At 49.1% G+C, this 22296-nt stretch overlaps 5 protein-coding genes across 11 annotated transcripts; 2 read left to right on the top strand and 3 right to left on the bottom strand.

Moving 5' to 3' along the window:
- Nucleotides 1-4: 4 nt before the first annotated feature.
- On the bottom strand, nucleotides 5-6278 carry foxk1 (forkhead box K1). The gene is made up of 9 exons (XM_088374152.1): nucleotides 5607-6278; nucleotides 3914-4129; nucleotides 2788-2974; nucleotides 2537-2683; nucleotides 2263-2456; nucleotides 1648-1814; nucleotides 1345-1572; nucleotides 1038-1232; nucleotides 5-711 (listed from the first exon to the last, which is right to left on the bottom strand). The coding sequence occupies exons 1-9, from the start codon at nucleotides 6185-6187 to the stop codon at nucleotides 497-499; spliced, it is 2130 nt and encodes a 709-aa protein (XP_088230278.1). The 5' UTR covers nucleotides 6188-6278; the 3' UTR covers nucleotides 5-496.
- abcg2b (ATP-binding cassette, sub-family G (WHITE), member 2b) lies at nucleotides 4857-16159 on the top strand. 7 transcript variants are annotated; one of them, XM_088374154.1, is made up of 19 exons: nucleotides 4857-5045; nucleotides 5593-6289; nucleotides 6359-10847; nucleotides 10957-11047; nucleotides 11168-11427; nucleotides 11752-11811; nucleotides 11931-12048; nucleotides 12119-12274; nucleotides 12345-12502; nucleotides 12948-13099; nucleotides 13176-13268; nucleotides 13413-13567; nucleotides 13745-13896; nucleotides 14097-14186; nucleotides 14270-14394; nucleotides 14706-14860; nucleotides 14935-15024; nucleotides 15108-15160; nucleotides 15226-16159. In XM_088374154.1, exons 5-19 carry the CDS (start codon nucleotides 11276-11278, stop codon nucleotides 15371-15373), a joined length of 1857 nt encoding a protein of 618 aa, XP_088230280.1. In that variant the 5' UTR covers nucleotides 4857-5045; nucleotides 5593-6289; nucleotides 6359-10847; nucleotides 10957-11047; nucleotides 11168-11275; the 3' UTR covers nucleotides 15374-16159. The 7 variants fall into 7 exon arrangements, with proteins under 7 accessions (XP_088230280.1, XP_088230279.1, XP_088230281.1 ...); XM_088374153.1 differs by having other exon boundaries at nucleotides 5593-6293; XM_088374155.1 differs by having other exon boundaries at nucleotides 5593-8581; nucleotides 9464-10847.
- hapstr1b (HUWE1 associated protein modifying stress responses b) lies at nucleotides 7315-10386 on the bottom strand. The gene is made up of 4 exons (XM_088374164.1): nucleotides 9750-10386; nucleotides 8793-8873; nucleotides 8288-8557; nucleotides 7315-7999 (listed from the first exon to the last, which is right to left on the bottom strand). Exons 1-4 carry the CDS (start codon nucleotides 9946-9948, stop codon nucleotides 7749-7751), a joined length of 801 nt encoding a protein of 266 aa, XP_088230290.1. The 5' UTR covers nucleotides 9949-10386; the 3' UTR covers nucleotides 7315-7748.
- LOC148399901 (uncharacterized) lies at nucleotides 15503-18858 on the bottom strand. Its single transcript, XM_088374165.1, has 3 exons — nucleotides 18263-18858; nucleotides 16813-17464; nucleotides 15503-16591 (listed from the first exon to the last, which is right to left on the bottom strand). The coding sequence occupies exons 2-3, from the start codon at nucleotides 17179-17181 to the stop codon at nucleotides 16190-16192; spliced, it is 771 nt and encodes a 256-aa protein (XP_088230291.1). The 5' UTR covers nucleotides 17182-17464; nucleotides 18263-18858; the 3' UTR covers nucleotides 15503-16189.
- On the top strand, nucleotides 17938-21791 carry LOC148399900 (actin-related protein 2/3 complex subunit 1A). The gene is made up of 11 exons (XM_088374163.1): nucleotides 17938-18203; nucleotides 18641-18741; nucleotides 18877-18981; nucleotides 19106-19328; nucleotides 19719-19826; nucleotides 19962-20065; nucleotides 20146-20254; nucleotides 20412-20487; nucleotides 20554-20747; nucleotides 20836-20926; nucleotides 21214-21791. Exons 2-11 carry the CDS (start codon nucleotides 18678-18680, stop codon nucleotides 21250-21252), a joined length of 1113 nt encoding a protein of 370 aa, XP_088230289.1. The 5' UTR covers nucleotides 17938-18203; nucleotides 18641-18677; the 3' UTR covers nucleotides 21253-21791.
- The last annotated feature ends 505 nt before the right edge of the window (nucleotides 21792-22296 follow it).

Raw genomic sequence — 22296 nt, 5'->3', positions numbered from 1 at the left:
TGGCTCAAGTCAATGTGGCTTTAATTTTGTGGTACGACATTCTTGGTAATCACAACTGTGGGACATTTATAAAAACAATCATCTCTAGAATGTATCAATGCTTTTTTTTTTTTAATACACAAACTCTTAAGAAAAAATAGCTTCTAGTTGCGACGTTAGCGCGGCTAATGCTGCTCTAACATTCTAAAAAGCAGTAAAAGTTAAAATAAACATAGCAGTGTTTTTTTTTTTTGTTATTTTTAAAGGGTAATGAGTGTCTTTTTTTTCTTGTAAAAGCTCAATGAAATAATGCATTTGTTTCAGGTTTGGGCAACAGACACTGTTTGGATTTCGCCATGACTGACCATTGCTGCAATTTGGCCAAGCTTGTAACAATGTCATCGTCTTCTTGGCTACTCAGTAAGCCCATTTCTTCATCCATCAAAGTCCTCGAGTAGTGTTTGCTTCCATTTTTTGGAGTTAAATAATTTTGTGACCAAACTCCCTTCAGGTGTTTTCATTTCCTGGGCTCGTAGCTTTCCGTCGTCACGGCGACGATAACGGGCTGTTGGGCGCCGGCGGGTGCCGATCCCTCGCTGTCATCCATCTTGGACCGCTTGGCCAGGGGTTCGTCGCGCGTGCCTGCCGGCTCGGTGGAAAGCGGACGACTCAGCATCACGGGAGGTGAGCTGGACGCCTGAGCCGCCAGAATTTGGAGAGGACTGCTTAGACCTGCAGGGCGGGATAAAAAAACCACACTTTTTTTTAAGAACAGGAGAGGACAAAAAAGTTCATCTGGCGACGTTTTTTTTTTTTTAGAAAAATGAGAAAAAAAGTCAGAGGGGGGTTTTAAAAAAATGGCAAAATTGTACACGTATATTTAGATGCAAGATGAATCAATTCCGACATACTGTAATTTTATTTTGAGACACTTTGACACCAAGGCAAAAACTCAATTTTATGCAGATTCAATTGGATTTACTTTGATGAAAAGAAGTTACATTGAAGAAAAAGACCACCGAAAAAAAAACCCCGCAAGCTCTCCGTATGAAACATACTTGAAGTGAAAGCGGCGAGGCCGGTTGCCGTGGCGAGGCCGGTCGCCACGGCGACTGCGGTATTGGCGTGCTTCCCGTTCTGCGTGACCGGGTGCACGGGAAGGTGATGCAACCCCAGCGTCACCTTGCGCGGGTCGGCGCCGTGCCCGGCGCTGTCCAGCGACTGGATCACCAGCTCTCGCTGAAGCTGCGCCTCTGACCAACGCAAAAAAGGCCACAGATAAGAAAGCAGACACACTCCGCCGGTGATACGTTGCATGTGAAGTTCTGCAAAGCGCCGGACGGACACCCCCTTTTTCGGACCCACCTCTGAGCTCGGTGCCGCTCGGCCCGGCGTTGACCAGCGAGGTGGCGCAGTAGCCGTTGGGAGGGGCGCCGGTGACCACGCGCAGCATGGTGACGGAGGACGGCGTCGGGTTCTGGACCAGGTGGACCTGGCCGCCGCCCCCCGGGATGAGGGCCAGTGCCTTGCCCAGGGTGGCGCTCGGGTGGGGGGGCGCCGCCATGATCACTGGCTGAGCGCTGACCGGAGACCCTACGCAAACGCGCGCAAAAAAAGTGGCAAAAAGTGAAAGTTAGGAAAACAAAGTCAGGCGTTGTGCAAACTGACCCGGCGCGCTCTGCGTGTATCGATATTCGGGCACGGCGGCCAGCTTGTGCGCCAGCTGCTCGTGGTGGTCCGTGGGCACGGGGGACCCCTCCCTGCTCATGCATTCGGGGGTCTGCAGCCCGCTGGACGGAGGCGACAGAAGGTGGGTGGGCGAGGCTGGGGCGCTCCTGGACAAAAGCAAATTCACACCACAAACATCAAGACGGCGGGAGGGTGAGGCGGGGCAAAAGTCAGCGCCACTTACTTTGTCCTGCCCAAAGGCGAGCAGCACAAAGGACACACAGACAAACAAAATGGTTACTCCGGATGATATAGAGTGCAGACGCGGCTAGGAAAAAAAATAGTTGCCTTGCCTACTACGTCTGAAATATATGTAAGTTTTCATTTAACCCACTGAAAAAAAAGCCCTTTCTTTCCTACGCAGATGGTGATTGCCCAGATGGTGATTTTTTCGCTTGAAGTATTGTTTAGGCACGTTGATAAAGCCTAAAGCAGGCATCGCCCCCTGGTGGACTAAGTGCTCAATGACATACGCCCCAGTGTCTGCCTTTTAAATGTAAATATACATTTTAAAATGTAATCAACAGAGCAGCCTCCTCATTTCAGCTGGCTTACCGGGACGAGAGGGGTCCGAAGGGGGTCCGGAAGCAGGCCACGCCCCTCTGCCTGCGCTTGCGGAAGGCCTGCTCCACCAGCTTGCCCTCCGAGCTGGAGTCCACGCGCCAGAAGCTGCCCTTGCCCGGCTCGTCCTGCGAGCGCGCCACTTTCAGGAAGTAGCGGTTCAGCGACAGGTTGTGGCGGATGGAGTTCTGACCGTCGTCAAAAAAAGCATCGTCATAGAGAGAAAATGGCATTTTATTGGGTGCAAAAGAAATTGGGGAAATCTAACCTGCCAGCCCTTGTCTGCGGTGCGATAGTAAGGGTAGTGTTTGGTGATGTGAGCGTAGATGCCGCTGAGCGTCAGCTGCTTGTCGGGCGCCGACGAGATGGCCTGCACGATCAGCTGAGCGTACGAGTACGGCGGTTTGGACTCGTCCTGAAACACAAAGGTTTGTCATAAAAATAAATCAATACATCATTTTTTTAAACAGAGTGGAGGTGGCCCAACACAAAGGGGGGGGGGGTTGGGGGGGTCCTCACCTTGGGGCTGTCGCCGCCGGCCGACTCTCCGGTCGCGCCGCGCTGATCGGCCACGTTGCGCCTCTGCTCCGACACGGCCTTGGCGGCGTACTCGGCCGCCAGCTGCAGGTCGCTGGTCACGTTGCGGCCGTAGCGGTAGCCCGACGACCCGGCGCCGCGAGGGCTCGCCGGGCACGAATTGGGAACGCTGAAATTGTAGCAAGAGATAGGAAGGAAGGAAGGAAGGAAGGAAGGAAGGAAGGAAGGAAGGAAGGAAGGAAGGAAGGAAGGAAGGAAGGAAGGAAGAAAGAAAGCAAGTTGCACATTTGTTTGGAGTCTTATATGAGTGATATATGTGACTGCTCTCAATGAGAAAAAAAATCTGCTACAGACAAAAAGTTGTACACAGATTGACAATCTGTGTCTCTCTCTGTCTCTCTCTCTCTCAAATAATCAGTGAGCTGCGTTATGTTAATGATTGCCCAGCGTGCATGTTGAACAACCAACAACAGCTGCCATGATGCTTGTAAAGTCAACAAGGCGGCTCTGATTTGACACACACACACACACACAAAAAAAAAAAATCAATCTGCAGAGCAAAACAATCCTCCCGTCCGCCAATCCGACTGCGTGGCGCTCCCGCCCCGCCATATAAGGCATGAGCAAGCAGACAACCGCTGCAGTGACATCATAGCGCCACAAGAGGGTACTCTTCACCACAGTGTTCATGTACGCCCAAGAGTGAAAAACTGTGCGCGATATGAATGAGCTCATGTCAACAATACACACACACACCCACGGATATAAATACACGAACATCATCTCATGATGTCAGAGCAAAGTCCTGTGAGCAGTCACATGTCAGGAATCCATGTACATAAAGTTCGCGTACTGTACGTATGTCCTCACGTATAGCCGGCCACGCAACTCGAGAAGCGGCATTACACTATTATGAGTATTGATGTTGTCACCAGAAATAAAATGTTTGCTGTTTTATTAGTTTTACTTCAGGCATGTATGATCAGCTAGTCACCATTTTTATTTGATACAATATTTCTTGACCTTATATATTTTTTGTTTTTGATTGACTTTTTATTTTTTTCATACCTTGGTGATTATTTTTACTCAGGTTTACGTGCGCGCATACCTGAGGGTGCCGGTGGGCGACGGCAGCGGCGAGCCGAAGGCTCTCATGTGCTCTTCGTGCTGCTGCGCGGTGGGGATGCTGATCTTGAGCGGGGAGATGTGAGGCAAAAGCGGGCGCATGGGCGGCGAGGGTAGCTCCTTCTCCCGCTGCTCCTCGTGGCTAAGCAGCGACGCAAACTGGATCTTGATGACGGTGCTGGGAAAGCGGAACACGCACCTGAAGGAGGGCGAGTATGATGGCGGTTAGTTATCATGTCACATTCACAAAAGCAATTTAAATGTACACATTCTGTTCAACCATTGAAGTCATCTTTCACTGCTGAAATCAATGGAAATACTATGAATCAGTTCCAGCCACCTAAATACAAAAGCAGTTTTTGTCATGTGTTTACAATCATAGCCCAAAGACTAATCGGAACATTATTACGCACCGTCAAGTGCCGCAAAACACATGACATCTCAGATGATTGTTCAGTAAGGCCAGAATGAGCCAAGAGCTTAAAGAAAGTGTAGTTTTAATTGTGGCTACTATGATGCATTGAAGAATTGCAGCTAGCTGCTACAATATATCCAATGTCGTTAGTAGGATGAATACAATGCTGATCATCACAGCATTATTACCGCTATACCTTATTATTTTTTATTATTATTATTTTATCTTATTACTTTATTTGTATAACATTGATGAACTGTATTTGACTTATTTCTTTGATTAATCATTTTCATATCAGCAACAAACACAAAGATGCGCAAAATCGCACCAAAGTTAGTTTGGTGTTTATTCCATGTGCTTTTCATTCCACACTCGACTTCCGGGACCAGCTGCTCCAAACACTTGCAAGCGGCCAATCAGAGACGAGCATCCCCCCGCCCCGCCCCGCCCCACCCCACCCCACTTCTTTGCGTCCCCCACCCACCCCGCCCCCCTCAAGGTCCAACGGGCTGATTGACGACCACAACACAACAAACGCTCTCGCCGTGTTTAGACTTTATTTGAGAGAAGTCAGCACCATCATTTGGCCTCCAACTTCAAGCATGCACGAACTCAGCGTTTAACGTCAAAGTTGGCACTGAAGAAGCATTTCAAGTGTAGAACAAACGCGGCCCGTGAGGACTTGCCAGGCAGGGCTGGGGTGCGTTTGTTTACATTAGCAGCTACACGTCACGTCGGCTAAGAACGCCGAAGAAAGCGATTGATGAATGTTATTGCTCCAACAAATGTCACACTTTGCACTTTTTAATACGTAAGCAAATAAGCCTTAAGCACAGGCTAGCCACAGTTGACAATCATCTATTTTTTAAACAACACAACGCTGCTAATATTAGACATACTCACGAATGTGCTAAGCTAGCGTAGCTAAAGTTCATTCACTTGCATGGAAAGAAAAGTTTGGGAAACTTGTGTCAGAACAGCTGATCGCAAATCAATTCGAGCAAAAAAGCAAAAGTGACATTTCAATCCAACTCGCGAACTGTCGGTCGTTTGTTATAAATGAGATACATCGTCAAAACCTCACAACTCCCGAGAAAAAGTGGAAATTCTCGAAAATAACTTGAACATCTTAGAAGCCTAGAACTTTTGATTTATGTATAAATGAGTTTGTACGCGGAATGTTATTCAAAGGGGATAATAATCACGTTTATTAGCTTGTGATGCTAAGATAACATGCTAATGTGCAGCAGAAGGAGCTTACTGTCGGGGAAGTAGCAGCGGCGGCGCTCCTCTCCGCTGGAACACGCCGTCAACGAACACGCCGTTCTTGCCCAGACAGCGCAGCGAGAAGCCGCTCGCCTCGTCGTAGCCGAGCTGCAGGTGCCGCCGCGAGATGAAGCTCGAATGGCCCATGTTGATGTCCACGGAGCCGTGGGACGAGTTGCGGCCGATGGTGACCGTCCTCTGGCGCATGACAAACTCAAAGTCCCGGCCCTCGAGTCTGGCCAAGGCCTGGGGGAGAGGAGTTTCGAGGCACGCGGGGCGCATCCCAGCAGCGGTGGCCTGCGTCAGCGGCGGACTGAGGAAGGTAAGCGACGGCTGGTGGTGGAAGACGTGCGAGGTGACCGCCACTCGCACGGGGCTGCACGGCGCCGATTGCAAGGCGAGCAGTGCCCGAGCTCCGGTGTCGTCCCGGTAGTCTGCCATGTTGTTTCGCAGGGGGTCAATCACACTTTCACAGGCACTTCGCAACGTGAGAGTTTGGGGCCGGGGCACTTGTTCGCTGGGGCTGACAGAGCAACAAGCAGTCCCTGCAGCGGGGAAGAAGCGGAACGGAGCCATGGGAGGAACCGGACTGCTGATGCTACTGCTGATGCTGATGCTGCTGCTTGGGAAAATGAGCGAGAGAGCGTTCACACAACTCTTTGGGGAAATGAGAGAGATGTCTGTCAGTGTATCAATTCTCTTGAGTGAGAGAGAGAGAGAGATAATTTTTTGTTTGTTTACTTCCAGCACAATGGAGCCCCATAAGGAATCGGACTAGCGCTGCGTTCATGTGCTCCTCGTAAACCAGACCTCTCAGGGAGGTGAAAGGATCCGTGAGACCCAGTGGCATTTGTAAAGCAGACGTAAGTGCATTTTTGACGCCAACCCTTGTTTTTGACGGCTAAGTGAAATTGTTAAAAGAAAACAATAGCACCGAACAGCAGCATGACATTTTCACTCAGACGCCACATGGGGCAGGAAGTGAGTGACGCGTAATAGTATTACTCCTGTCACGTTTACGTGTTATACTGAACAAGCTTGGAAGAGAAAGTACACTTGGCTTTCACCCAATCACAGCGCTCACAACTTGTGGCTGTGCGAAAGGCCCCGCCCCTATTACGCCCCCTCTTTATGTTATCGATCGTCTGTTTATAAACACGGAAAGAACAAGATGGCCACAAAACGCGGAGAAATGGATCTCACGTGCCGTTGACTCGCTGCTGTCATAACGCCAAGTGACCACACGAGGGTGCTGTTTCAACACGTCATTCACTTCCATTCTTTTCTGTCGGACCCATCTTAGTTTTGAACGAGTATTTTTGCAAATTATCTGTTTTTTGTGTGTTTTACCCAGTATTTTTGTCCAATTAAAATAGCTACAGTCAGGAAAACAGTAAGTCTGCCACATTTGAGGCAGCCATTTTAGGCTGATTTTGGTCAGGTGTACTTTTATTTAAAAATCAACCCCCAAAATGGTTTTACTAAGCCACATAAAATTTTATAGACAACGCACTAAAAGTCTCAAGAAGCTATGCCCCCCCCCCCCCCCCCCCAAAATACACATTTGGATTCAAAACAGCCATTTTAAGGTCATTCTGTCTTCTGCCTGTTTGTTTGTTTTTATTCAAGGGTGCCCCACAACTTAGAACTGTGTTACTATTTTTGCAGAACTGTGCGGACTCGCACTAAAAAGACAACTTAAGTGTCACACTTGTAGTTCCTTTATTGGCATAATGGGTTATTTATTGTACATGGACATGTCCGGTTTCATTTCCTTTTTTGTCTTTACAATATTTACCACATATAGTAACAGCACCAAGTGTTTTTATTATTATTTACACACATTACATAAAGATTGTATCACAAAGCATGTGTGAATTGAAAAAAACAAAAATCGGGGTAGGAGCATGTGTGTTGGGTTACTTCCAATGTCATCACGAGTGCAAACATAAATAGTGCATATGTGTTGCCTGGTAACCAAAAGTAATAAGACACGCACGGGGACTCAAAATGCCGGTGACGATGGGGCCTGTGTCCAAATCAAGTCTATTTTACGATTATCATACGTAGCAATGCAGCTAGGATGGCGCTTGAGGGGCCGGACGAGTTACAGTTCTCTGCAGCCGGTCTTTGGCGCTCAGAGCATCCGGTTGCGTTTATGCGTGGGCGAGTCCGTGATGACGTCGCCGCAGGGGGCGGCGCCCCGCTTGCGGTTGGCGGCCGAATCCAGGTGGAGGGCCATTTCCTCGGCAATGAAGGTGTTCAGGTCCACGTCGTGAAGGCCGTTGCGGCGCCTGGCGTGGGGGGGCGCCACCGCCGGGTGGGTGGGCGAGCCAGGCGGCGGGCCCGACGAGCGCACGGAGATGCTGGCCATGGCGCCGCTGAGACCTGGACGAGGTACAAAGGTCTTTATCTCCATTCAAGACAACACCCAATATGTAACTGTTATGTTGGCCTGTTTTAGTGCCATTTCTGCCCCCTCCCTATTTCACTCAGTCAGCTAAGGGTCCACATGCATAAAAACTTTTCCTTCTATTAACTAAGTACAATTGATATATTGGATGCATGAGCATTGTTATGAAACCAACAAGAGATTGAGGGCTCCGCCGCTGTGGGAGGGATCACAGCCAAGCAAAGCTGCTCCTTACGTTCCCTTTAAATTGTATCCGTACTGACCGTGCAGGGCTATGGCCTCTCGGAAGGGCTGCAAGTCCGTCTCCACGGAGCTGCCCGTCTCGGGCGGCCGGCTGGCGGCCACCATGGCTCCCCGGGGCGGGGCCCGAGCCGTCCTGGGAGGAGGGTTCTTGCCGCACAGGAAGCTGATGAGGTCCTCTCGCCGGATGGTTCTCCGGCGCTTCTTCACCCAGGCCATCACTTCTTTGTTGCGGCGCTGGTAGCCGATCTGGATCCCCAGGTCGTAGCTGCGCTGGCGCGCCTCCATGCTCTCTGGGTAACAACAACCAAAATAAGGTAAGCAAGCACCACCACAGAACGTGAACCCAGTATAAGGTGAGCGCTCATTTGACTTGACTTTCCCTGACAAGTTTTAACATCCCATTGCAAGTTTTGCGTTTCGCCACGCATTCAAAATTCATCGGAACGACGCGACTGCTCCTCTTGGCGGTTGTTGGGGATGAACAAAGAAAAGAAATCAACTCTTTTTAAGGATGTCATTACCCACCTTTGTACATGTTAGTGACGGCAGTGGCTGCATTCTGGAAGGGCACCCAGAGCGAAAGGCCTTGCTGCTGACATTCTCTGTCTGAAAATCACATTTCACAAACTTGAAGAAGACAAAACTTGTTGTATTCATTGTTCCTCTCCTTTCATTGGATACAAAAAGCAAATAACGACAATTTGGGCCCAACAGCTTTTCCAAAATAATCAGCATAACACAAATGTTGTGCCGTTCTTAAGCTTTCAATGACGTACAAGCAACTGTAAACTTTTTTTCCATGGGGTGGCACCCCGCCTTTTGACTTTATGTCCAAATACACACCACTGTCAGACAAATGGCTGCATTGCCAAGTTGTGTACAAATGGAGCAGACTCTGGTGGTGGACGGCGGCGGGTGAGGGGAAAACAATGAAGCCAGTTAAGCAATGCCGATGCCAATGCATCCTCAGAACTGATCGTACTTCGATTTTTCACGTCACAGCGAGAAGACCAGACGGGAGGAGGGAGGACAAGGGTTGCCAAGTTCCTCACCGCTTAGCACGTATGACCGCTAAGTAGCATTAGCTTAGCATCCAGGGGGAGACAGGCGAGGGCCTCTAAACGTGCTGAGCGATCAGATAAATGCACTTCTGAAGACTACCTGCATCTTTGGAACTCCACTTTTCGACTCTGCAGGGTTACATTTCCGCAAAAAACGGTGGCCGTCTGGAGGCAACCGGGTGAGGTTAGCGTCGAGTTCCGACCCGACACGAGCCCGAAAGAAACCACGATATGTTCAACACGACAATGAAAGACCCAATGGAGAATTACTGGGGGACCGGCGTTCATTTAAAGGTAGATAAAGAGAGGCGTTGGCCGGTGTCCTTTGTGTATGCCTCCCATCACTCTTCTCTTCTCTTCTCTTCTCTTCTCTTCTCTTGTGTTCTCGTGCCCCCCACCCGTCTGTCATAACGGAGCGTACCTTTGTAGAGCTGCGCCACCGCCGTGGCAGAGTTCTGGAAGAGGTGCCACAGCTTCTGTTGGTTCTGCTCCGTCTCCTCGTCGCCCAGCGGCTCGCTCTGCTCGGCAGCGGCCAGGCACTGCCGCTCCCACTTGGAGAACCAGTGCTCGGGGCCGTGCTCCTGGATCTCGGCTTCTCCCTCCTCCTTCCTTTCCTCCATGGCTAACGGGTTAGCCTCGACGCTAGCCCGCCCGCCCGACCGTCCGACCGGCCGCTTGACGTGTACAATCTCGTCGCGGGGATTCGCCGGTCCTTGGCGGTTTTTGTTCGATACTTTGCGGGAGAGAAAACTGTTCCTCGGGCCTCTAGCGCGAAGAGGGGACGGGGGAACACGGATAATTGCCGCTAGAGTCGCATTGTGTTGGTCGGCTTGTCCGCCCTACTTACACAATACACACACATACACTACCGCACTAGAATGACAACACAAGATTTTCTGCCTTTAGCCCCGCCCAACTCGTGTTCTTTCCGAAAGGCGATTGGCAACGGCGACGACCGTGCTTGGAGCTGAACACGAATTCTGATTGGCGAATAGGTGACAAGCTTAGCAGAATACTGAGCTGCGATTGGTCAAGAAATAAATGACACCGACGAGGAGACTGACCTTTTTCAGCCAGTCTTTGCTACATTTTGACCGACCGGCAGGGGGCAGCAAGATGCCGCGGAAAGCGTCCACTCTCCCCCTGCTTATTGAAAAATGTTGGCGGAAGTCTTGATTGAGAGGTCGATTTCGGCGATTAAACGTATTTTTATAAAAGGCCTTAATATCCAGATGACGCCACAAGTACGTGGTGGTCTCGTGGGAACGAAGACATTTGTCGGACCCATTTTGGGGATTGAACGATTGCAACACAGCGCAATGTAAAACTTTTGTTTTTTTATGACATTATTTAAAATTGTATTTTTCTCAACCCTTCTCAATGATTGTACGTGAGCACAAACAATGCCATTAACAAAAGTCTATTTCATTATATTTTTAATGAATTTTCTTTTCAATATGTCGCATTCCGGATGTGACGCTTGGACTAATAGAACGTGCAGGAAAACATACTTGGAAACGTAATATTTGATGTTTTTAATCAATCACTCATTACAATTAAAGCAATATTAACTTTTTCAAATGAACGTTCACAATTTGGTTTTATGAGATGGGTTTCGTTTTTTGCAGGCCTTATCTCCCGGTAATTAATGGAAGGTCTCAACCGCTGCTACATGACCGCAAACTATACAAGAACATTAAGATTGTCAAATGAATACAAGTGAGTGTTTCTGTCATGTATGCATCTTTGATGACAGTCGTTGAGATTAGATTTTGAGTGCATGGAAAGTTCAAGTTCACGCTGTGTTTTTTTTTTTTTTTTTTTTTTCATGTCTGATAGCGAGGGAGAGTCCAAAGATTAGCGGGAGATGTTTTTATGGCCGCTCGCACGTTTCTGTGCTTGCCATAAAAACATCCAAGGCCGCCATCGACTTGTCCCATTTTGATCATGAGCAAGGAGCGGCAGGACGTGTTTGCCTTGGACGATTACGTCCAAGAAGGAGGACCCACGCTGACCTTCAGCAACCTGCACTACTGCATCCCGGAGAGCAGGTGGTGTCGAAAAAAACGGACGGAAAAATACATTCTCAAGAATGTCAGGTTGGTGCGAAGCAAACATTGTTTAAAATAGCAATGGAAGTCGCTTTCTTTAGGTTTCAAGATCCAATTGTTTCTAAATATTATGTTGTATTGGACTTACCGTATGTTTCGGACTATAAGTCGCTCCTGAGTACCAAACTGGAAAAAAACCTGCGACTTATAGTCCGGGAAAAAAAACGTTATTTAAAATTTTGGGCTAATTTGAAAACAACTACTATATATGTATCAAAAACACCACTTCTTGTTTGTTTATACACATATCTGAATATATATTCGCTTTATATTAGCTCATTTTTGAAACAAACATCTGTGTTGTTATCGCAGCGACATCATGAGACCCGGGATGAACGCCATCATGGGCGCCACAGGAAGCGGCAAAACATCGTGAGTTCAAACATTTGGCCTTGTCACGCTCGCCAGAGCTCGCAAAGGAACTTGCGTACACCATGTGCTCGTATTTGTACTCGGTTACCTAATTCCCGAGCCCGCGCCTTGACACGTAGGCTCCTGGATGTCATCGCTGGGAGAAAAGATCCCGCCGGACTCCGGCAAGGAACCATCCTGGTGAATGGCAAAGTCGTGACCTCTGACCTGAGGCTCAGTTCTGCATACGTGGTCCAGGTACGTGGCGAGTCATGTCGCACACACAGTTGTGTTTTTTATTGAATGCATTTCATTCCACACTTCTCAGGATGACATCCTGATGGGAACGTTGAGCGTGCGGGAGAACCTTCGCTTCAGCGCCAACCTGCGTCTGGACCCCCGACGCCACTCGTCTGCGGACAAGCGCGCACGAGTGGACGCCATCCTGGATGAGCTAGGCCTGAATGACTGCGCGGACACCAAGGTTGGTTCTGAGTTGTCACGAATGACTTTTCATTGTTGTTAAGCCTGCGCTCAAAACGTTGATGATGCAGATCGGGACAGAGTTCCTGCGCGGCGTGTCGGGCGGCGAGAGGAAGCGCTGCAGCATCGGGATGGAACTCATCACCTCGCCCGCTCTCCTCTTCCTGGACGAGCCCACCACGGGCCTGGACTCCAACACGGCCAACTGCATCATCGGGCTACTGCACAAGTACGTAAACCGCCTCATCAAAGCCGTCGATGGCTCCGATAAAAAACAGATTGTGCCGATTTCATTTTTATAATGATTTATAATGATGATATAATTTATTTTATTATGTTTTTAATTCTAATAATACCTGAAATAAAACAAAAATAAATATAACACAATAAACCCTCAATTTTCTTTAAAAATAAAAAATAGATTAGTGATTTCATTTTTATAATAATTTATAATTATTATATAATTTATTTTGTTATTTTATATTATTTCCTGAAGTTCTATTTTTGATTCTAATAATACCTGATATAAAACAAAAATAAACCCTCAATTTGTTTAAAAAAATGAAGAAAAATCACCTTTTTATTCTTAAAACGAAATCAAAACACACACCAGCGCAGAACATTTCCCAAATATGGTTCCATACTTGTCCGTTGATTCCGCCCCCGACCTCCAGACTATCCCGGCAAGGCAAGACGGTCATCTTCTCCATCCACCAGCCGCGCTTCTCCATCTTCCGATGCTTCGACCACCTGACGCTGATGCACAAAGGCGAGGTGGTGTATGCGGGGCCAGCCCAGCGCACCCTCCAGTACTTCACCGACCTCGGTGCGCCCCCCCCCGGACACACACACATACCGCCGCCGCCGCCGCATGGCTCCGTCACATCGGCGCTTTGTTCCAGGCTACCAAATTGAGTCCTTCGACAACCCCGCTGACTTCTTCATGGACATCACCAACGGCGAAGCGAAGTCCACCCTTGAGGAAATGAATACAAGTATGCTATATAAGTGTTTGTCTGTACTATCACGCTTTGCTCCTGGCAGAGGTGGATCAACCAAATCATTTTTAGTCGTCCATTTTTTGGAGCAAATCCAGGGAAAAGTGCAGTTTACGTCATGTTGTGACTTTTCATCTCCAGCAGGTGAGCGCAAGAACGTGCTAGCCGTCAAGTATTTCCAGTCGCAGCTGTGCCAAGATGTGCTGTGCGAGCTGGAGCGCATCAGCCTGGGCGTCGCCGGCGGGGTCAAAGGTCGGGAAGAGGCGGCTGATTACGCCACTTCCTTCCTCTACCAGGTCAGCCTTTCGTTGGAGTTCAGCCAAAATGGTGCTTTTCGAGTCGACCTTCTTCCCGATTTATTCAAAAATGAAAAATCAAGTTTGCCTTTATATGGCCCCAAAAACGTTTGGAGGCAAAACGGGAGATAATGAACCTGGCTTATCACGCAACTTGATAGCGCCGGCGTTTGGCAGATGCGCGTGCTGTGCGGCAGGACGGCGCTGAACACGCTCAGGAACCCGCAGACGTCGTACGCTCAGCTGGCGCTCAGCATTTTCTTCGCCATCCTGGTGGGCCTCATTTATTTCCAAATGCCCTTGACGCTGCCCGAAGCTTTGCAGAACAGGTACGCTGCCAGTGGTGCCAAAAGCATTGATGTCGCCACAATTATCAGCAAGATTTTTGTATCTTTTATGATTTGTATGTTTTTTTATTTGTTATTGTTTTTTATTTATGATTATGTTTTTCTTTTTTTTTTTTTTATGTATTTCTATTTATTTTATGTATTATGTATTTTTATTTTTTTATGTCAACCTCTGTGGGCAGGAGCGGCGCGTTCTTCTTCCTCATCATCAACATGGTGTTTGGGAATCTTTCGGCCGTGGAGCTCTTCATCAACGAGAGGGCCATCTTCATGTCATCCAAGTTTTCTACATTTTCCTTCCACGTCGATGTGGAGAAAAGAAAGCTGACCTTTGCTTCTTTTTTCGTTTGCGCAGCCATGAAAACTCCAGCGGCTACTACCGCACGTCTGTCTACTTCCTGTCCAAGATCTTCGTCGACCTCATTCCCAATCGCATCGTTCCCATCTTTTTCTTTTCCGCCATTGCCTACTACATGATGGGTACATGATGCGCGTGTGAAAACTTTATTCGGGTTCATACATTGAAGGGAAAATAAACCCTTCAAATGTTCGGCCCGGAATTCAAACATTTATCGTTGAAAAAAAACCCCACACAAATCTATTATTTTATTAATGACAAATATTGAATCATATGTTTTATATAGTTTTATATTTAAAATTGTCATATGTTTTTAATAATTTATGTTAGTAATAATAATAATGTCATATATTTTATATAATAAAAAATATTTGTATCATATACAAATATTTTTATAATATACAAATATTATCCATTTCTTTCTGGCGTGCAGGACTGAAGTCAGCGTTGGTGGCCTTCCTGCGTTTTGCGCTGACCATGTCGCTGGTCAGCCTGGCGGGGGTCAGCTTGGCCTTCCTGGTGTCGGCCAGCGTGTCATCCTTCGCCATGGCCAACATCCTCATCGCGCTCCCCTTCGTCTTCATGATGGTTGGCGCCGAGCGCTCGGCGGGCGCCGGCCGTTTGGCCCCCTGGCTGGCGCCCCATTTGTGCCGTCTTTACAGGTGTTTGGCGGCTACCTGGTCAACCTCAACGCCATGCTGAGCTGGCTCTCTTGGCTCAAGTGGGTCAGCATCTTCAGATACGGACTCAACGTAAGAGCCCGACTCACAAAACGATCGTCTCGGTCCCGCTGGTGGATGGTTGACCTCTGCGTTTTTTTGTTCCTGTCCGCCAGGCCGCGTTCATCAACGAGATGGCGGGACAGGTGTTTTACAGCAACACCACCACGTGAGGAGAACCGCAAGTGGAAAAAAGGAGCCCAAATTCCCTATTCTCATTTGCGCCTTCCGCAGCATCCCGGGCGAGCTGTTCCTCTGGAGTCTGGACATCGACTACTCCACGTGGGGCTTCTGGCAGAACCAGGTGGCCCTTCTGGGGATCATCGTGGTCTGCATGGTCCTGGCCTACGTCCAGTTGCGCAGGATCAACCGATGGAAGTGAAAGCCGGTCTCTAATTAGCGCCCGGGTGACGCACTTCCTCGAGCCCCGTGGCACGTTATAGAAAAAAAAAAAAAGATTTGCTGACACCAGACATTAAATTGGACCAAATAATCAAAACAGAGCAAAGTGTCAAAGGGTAGACACATTTATTTATCAAACACCAGCAGCCAATGAGCTCATGAAAGAGCCCGAGCGCACGTGTTGGGTGGGGGGGACGTTTGACTGCGAGGCGGCTAATCCCGCGCTCCCAGCGGGCAGCAGGGAGGCGAGCGAGCGTGCGCTAATCCGTCGTCCGAGACTTTGTAAAGCTTCTTAGCGTGACAGAAGCCACACTCAGCGTCGCCACGTGGAAGACGTTTGATGCAGGGCCTCGAGACAAACCATTTTTTAGTTTACGCTAATAGTGAGATAAATGTTTGCTTTCTATGCAAAACGCAATTTTTTTTCATAACAAAAATTTGGGATCATTTTTTTTCATTTTGCTCAGCAGCAAAAATATTGCTGAAATGTTGTGCAACTTTTCTGCTGCAAGTCTTTGTTACTTTTTTTCCCCAAGAATACCAATCAACATGGATTACTTCATAAAAAAAAAAAAAAGGACTTCCGAGAGACATACTATACAATGCTAATCCTTGTCAAATATTTCTTTAAATGACACATCTCATTTGTGTCCCAACGGCTAAAACTGTTAAATGTGCAAGTAGAGTATGACAACATGAACGAGATCAGCAACAATGATGTGAGCTAAAAATGACAAATTAAAGACTGGGAGAAGAGTTTGGCTCTGGCATGCACGTGATGTCGTGCGTGGGGGGGTCAAGAGCTCTTGGCGCCGGCCATCTTCCTGCGCCCGACGGGCACGTTCTCCAGCCCCTGCAGCCACTCGGTGCACTTGAGCACCACGCGCTGATCCACCTGGCCGTCGCCCTCGTCCTCGTACTCCACGTCGTCGTAGCGGTGGCGCTCGTTCAGCAGCGACACCTTCACCATGGAGCTCACGTCGCAGCGAGTCCTGACCAGCGCCGCCGCCCGGCCGTGGGACGATTGGAGGCCCCGCCTGGCTCGCCTGGAGTCCGGGACGCTTTCGGAAACAGCCTTCTTGCAGCTGCTGCTGCTGCTGCTGCTGTTGTTGCGTCGCTGAAGCAGCAGGACCGCCTCGGGAGTCAAGGTCAGCGTGAAACGGGTTTCCTCCGGTCGGGCTTTGCCTCGGGGCCTCACCTGGTGGGTTTTGGAGGCAGGGTTAAGGTTTCAAAACGGAATGAGGCTTCACGGCACTTTCAGAGCTGGCCCATAAGGTTGGAAATTGGCTGAGAACTTCAATTTCAAGCCAGGAGGAGGTTTTGAGGTTTCCAGTCGCTTGGTTTCAAACTAAGACTTCAAGTTAGCTTGACATGGTTTGAAATCTCAATTAGATTTTCAAAGTAGGATTCCAACCTGACCTGACGGGACTTGGACGAGGATTCCCCGGTCCTGGAGGCGGAGAGGCTCTCTGGCAGCCCCCGGCACGACACGAGGCCCTTCTTCCTGGGCTCCGACAGCTCTTTGGCGGCTGCAGGCAGGCGGCTCTTCTTGCCCAGCTGCTTGAGGTTGGACACCAAGCGCTCCTTCACTGAGGCGTTTTCTTTCGGGGGCGCCGCCTCGCCGGCCTTGCCCTCCACCTCGCCCTCCGCCTTGCCGCCCGCCACACACACGGGCGGGATGAAGGGCATCTTGGACACGCACAGAAACAAGTAGGCCAGCAGCTGGGTCTTCCGCCGGAAGGGCGATGAGAAGAAGGAGGCCAGGTACTTGCGAGCATCCCGGGCCATCCGGCAGGGCTGCTTCCGACGCGGCCGGCCAAAGCGCTTTGGTTCGAAAAGCCGCGCTCGCCTTATAGCCGGGCCAGCTCGTGACGCCCGGGCTCAGCGGGCCGCAAATAGACCTGAACTCGTAATCCGCCGCGGTCCATGTGATCCTCAAACATTTGCAGGTGGAGCCTTAAAGTCCAGACGCGCTTCCAGACGTGAGAAACAACGCCATTTCGTCCTGCCCAAACGCGGTTGGTTTCCTCAAGCGGCTCTGGCCATCACATTGCAACAATAGAAACTGAGACTAAAACAACAAACAGTCTTAATTAGGATCCTGTTTCAAAAGAATTTCATATAATTCATATAAATAAGAAGCAGCATATGACTTTGAGACTTCAATATGAGTACTGTGAAGTAAACAAGTCTTTAATGATATGTCTTAATGCATCTCAAGTACATTTTAATGTGTTATTAGCAAGGCAAAGTAAACAAACAAATAAAACTGTTGGGGGATATCCTACACTATTTTATTTGTCATTTTATTGATCCGCGTGAACATGAAAAGCTGAACAAAACAAAATCCTAAACACACTAATAAAAACTAAGCAACTTGCCCTGAATATAAACACACAACTAAAAATATATAAACATCAAGTATAATGAACAATCCAAAAATATTGTCATTTTTAAACTTCCGATATGCAATTCTTTTCGTATACACCGGTGGCGCTGTGTCCCCGCTTGGCCGGTTGTGCACGCGCCTTCTTCACTTGACCGTAGCGGGGCCGGCTACTCGCGTGATGTGGCTAAGCTAGCTGTCGCTCACTCAGCCGCCGGATGTTCCCGGGCGCACGTCGTCGTCGTCCGTCTTGATATTCCCCTCAAACATTCCCGGACGAATTCGTGTCGACTGACCAGAGTCCGCGAATTCCCGTCCGACTCCCCGGTGCTGGTCGTCGATTTTTTTCCCCTCCCCGCCATCGCCGCTAGAGCTGCTTCGCTTGCCGGCTAACTTGAGTACTGAGAGCCGAGGATCGGACGAGGTGAGTCGGCGTTGCTCGACAGGAAACACCGTCGGCGGGCTCAGACGAGTCAGGCCTACCTAGCCGGTTGAGCTCGCGACCCTTTCGAATCTCAGAGCGCGTGGGTGCTACTTATGTGAAATCCACCACATGAATATGCCGCCATATGAACTCTTGAAAACGAGGGCGTCTATTTTGTTGTCTTTTGGGCGAAAATGGGCGCGTGAGCGGTGCGGTTCAGCTAGCGATGCTAACCGGTCCAACGTCACTTTGAACGTTCTTGTCCCACGTAATAAAAGAAAGAATCATGTGAGCACATTTTCCACTTTGGCCAAGCGTGGCGTGTTGTTTATCGACGGGAGACAAAGTCCTCGTCATTCAGTTCACTTGATGATGGTAATTAAAAAGCTGCTGGTGGCTGTCATCAAATGATTGCGCTGCCTTTGTGTTTGTGATAGTGGAGAGCCCCGAATTGAAGGACCACACCCTGAGAAGATGTCCCTTCATCAGTTTCTGCTGGAGCCCATCACCTGCCACGCATGGAACCGCGACAGGACACGTCAGTTTGGCCTTTTCTCCCCCTCAGCCTCTTTGAATGCAACACTTTAAGATGTGTCATTCCAGCAGGGGGGGAAACAGGTTTGGCTGGTTGCTTCGATCTCTCCTTGAGCTGTTTTTTTTTTCCCCCATGCAGAGATTGCTATCAGCCCCAACAACCATGAAGTTCATATTTATAAGAAGAGCAGCAACCAGTGGATTAAGACTCATGAGCTGAAGGAGCACAACGGACACATTACAGGTACTTGACCTTTGAGATAGAGGCTGCCCGTCCATCTGAGCTATCAGTGTCAATAGAGCCGCATTTCAGCCGTTTGAGCTTCTTGCCTTCACGCATTCCTGCTCCCACGCCGATTTCTCCGCAGGCATCGACTGGGCCCCGAAGAGCGACCGCATTGTGACGTGCGGCGCCGACCGCAACGCTTACGTGTGGTCGCAGAAGGAGGGCGTGTGGAAGCCCACGCTCGTCATCCTCAGGATCAACAGGGCCGCCACCTTTGTGAAATGGTCCCCGCTGGAGAACAAGTTTGCGGTGGGCAGCGGCGCGCGCCTCATCTCTGTCTGCTACTTTGAGTCAGAGAACGACTGGTGAGTGAGCAAGCCAAAATCTTATGCCGGCCCTTTAGATGAAGGTGCTCTCCTGATTGACCTCATTTTTCTCTTGTGGAGATATTGTTAAAAGTTGAACAATGATCAATAAAATCCCCAAAGGTGAGCTAAATGCTAACATTTCCTTAGCAAGAATACGTTCTACGTAATCCGACCGGCATAAACGCGGTAATCTTGCGAATTAGAATTAAATGAATCCATTCATTTTCACCCATCTTCTTTCGGGCAATAGCGCCCTCTGCTGTCGACCAAAAGTGACTCCGCAGCTGTCCTCGGGCTCGCGTTGCGAATGTTCAAATGACCAAACCTGGACAACAATTGAGCCCGACGGCATTTCCGCTGTATTTTTTATTTCTTTTTTAATTCCAGGTGGGTGAGCAAGCACATCAAGAAGCCCATCCGCTCCACCATCCTCAGCCTGGACTGGCACCCCAACAACGTGCTGCTGGCCGCCGGCTCGTGTGACTTCAAGTGCAGGTGACGTGGCTCCATCCATCCATCCATCCATCCATCCATCCAGCCTCGCGAGTGGAACAAAAGATTGTCGTCGCTTTCGCACCTTCAAGCGGGAAACAGCAACGCTGTGACCTCGTTTGTCTTTGCGACGTGTAGGGTCTTCTCGGCCTACATTAAGGAGGTGGAGGAAAAGCCGGGCCCGACGCCTTGGGGCAGCAAGATGCCTTTTGGAGCCGTCCTGGCAGAGTTTGGAGGAGCAGGTCTCGCCCCGCCCCCCCGCCAGATGTCCGTTTTTGCGCGCGTTTGCGAAACAACATTTGCGCCTGTCGTGCTCATTTAGGAGGAGGAGGTTGGGTCCACTCGGTGTCCTTCTCGGCTTCGGGCAACCGCCTGGCGTGGGTCAGCCATGACAGCACGCTCACCGTGGTGGACAGCTCCAAGACGGCCAGGTACGCGGAGCCGACGGGACTTTTTCACTTGCATGTGATTGTATTATTTGTCAAATGGACGGACGGCTAAAGCCAGTTTTCACAATGGCTCAAACTGTGAACATCTCGACGTTTTTTTGTAGACGCGGGACTGAATGCACCCGTTTGTTGTTTTCAGTCCTTTGCAGCTGAAGACGGAGTTCTTGCCTCTCCTCAGCGTCTGCTTCGTGTCCGAGAACAGCCTGGTGGCCGCCGTAAGCTCCTGCGCGCTTGGCCATTTTTGTTTTGCTCCGTCCAAGCACACGATTGCGTGCGTCCAGGGCCACGACTGCTGCCCCGTGCTGTTCCGCTGCGACGACGGTGGCGCGCTGACCTTGGTGTCCAAGCTGGACCTGCCCAAGCAGAGCATCCAGAGGAACATCTCGGCCATGGAGCGCTTCCGCAACATGGACAAGAGGGCCACCGCCGAGGACCGCAACACCGCGCTGGACACGCTGCACCAGAACAGCATCACGTAGGTCAACGACGCTGGAATGTTTCTTCTGAAAAAGTGCAAAATATGTCCGCCTTTAAAATTGCGGCAATGCTTTGCGTTTTCACAGCCAAGTGTCAATCTACGAGGGAGACAAAAGGGACTGTCGCAAGTTCTGCACCACCGGCATTGATGGCGCCATGACCATCTGGGACTTTAAGGTACCCGCCCACGCTTAAATTGGGCTCAAATTCACCACAACTTTCACAGGGTGAACCTCCCTTGACCCTCTGTTACCCTTTGAACGTGCAAATCCAACAGTTGGGTGCCAATACAATACTGTAAGACTTTTTAAGTGATATTTTGAACATTGTGCGCTCAGTTGGAATATTTCATTCCGTGAACTTCCACTAGAGGGAGCACAAGTCAGCCACTTGGAGGTAGACATTGTGTGCAAGCACGCAGCATGACGAGCTTTCACTGCCATCTCTTTGTTTCCCCTCCTCAGAGTCTAGAAGCATCTATCCAGGGTCTGCGCATCATGTGAAGAAAGTTTGTGAACGCAAAACAAAATGGAGACATCGTGACCTCGCCTACACTCGCCCGACAGTAACACTTGCGCACCTTTTCGAGTGTTCGCCGAAGCACTGATAAGGCCGTAACACACACACACACACACACACACACACACACACACACGCACGCACACACACACTGAACTGACGTGTGACATCACTGTTGATTTTTCTTGAGTTGCTGCCGTTTGATTTTAAATGAAGTTGTGAAAGGAAGGGAGAAGGTTCCGTATTATTAAAAAGTGTGACTCGTGTGTCTTTTATGTTCTCGACCCTCTTCCAAAGTTCAACACTAAGCTAAGTTTTATCACACACAAAAAGATATGAATAAAAGTCAGACTGAATATCACCACGGCAGAGCCTCCGCGCGAATATATCAGCGTGGCGTCGAGGTGACGGACATTTTCTCTCACTCGCGTCGCCATGGCGACTAGTTGCTCCGAGCTCAAGTACGATGGAGGCTGTCTGTATCAAGCCAGTTGAAATAAAGTTCAGATGCATTTACACCATATTTGGGCTGCTGTCTTTTTTTTTTTTTTTTCCCCTTCCTCTCATGGCTATGCAAATGTACTTGCTCCGTCTCACTTGTCAAATTTTCATTTTACAGGAAGTGAAAGCGGAAGGTGTGCAAGTTTTAGCGGAAGAGGCACAAGATCACGTGAGCCAGTGTTAATCACACCAAAAAGAAAAATATTCACACACTGTTTACACAGAGGGAATATTCCACTTTACAGCAATTGTAGTTGCGAATTCAAAGTTGGGAGTTGTATGCTTTTGATTGGACAGCAACACCTTTTTAGCACAAATTCACAAATCTTTTAAGAGTCGTGTGGTTTTCATTGGACACTAAGGCTTTGATAAACTCCCCTTAAACTTGCAAACATTTCAACCTGTGGGTGCTATCAGGCTGATATTTTACGGCTGATCAAGCACATTGACATGGAAACTGTTGACTTTTCCCTCACTTTTTTAAAAATGCAGTTTAATTCTATAATGCAAGGCTAAAAATGTCCTTT

The sequence above is a fragment of the Syngnathus floridae genome, chromosome 4 (genome assembly GCF_059516105.1).
Source record: "Syngnathus floridae isolate MCC-2025c chromosome 4, RoL_Sflo_1.0, whole genome shotgun sequence".
NCBI classification, from domain to species: Eukaryota; Metazoa; Chordata; class Actinopteri; order Syngnathiformes; family Syngnathidae; genus Syngnathus; species Syngnathus floridae.
Note: the sequence above shows the minus strand (reverse complement) of the source record. Positions and strands in the feature narration are given on the sequence as shown.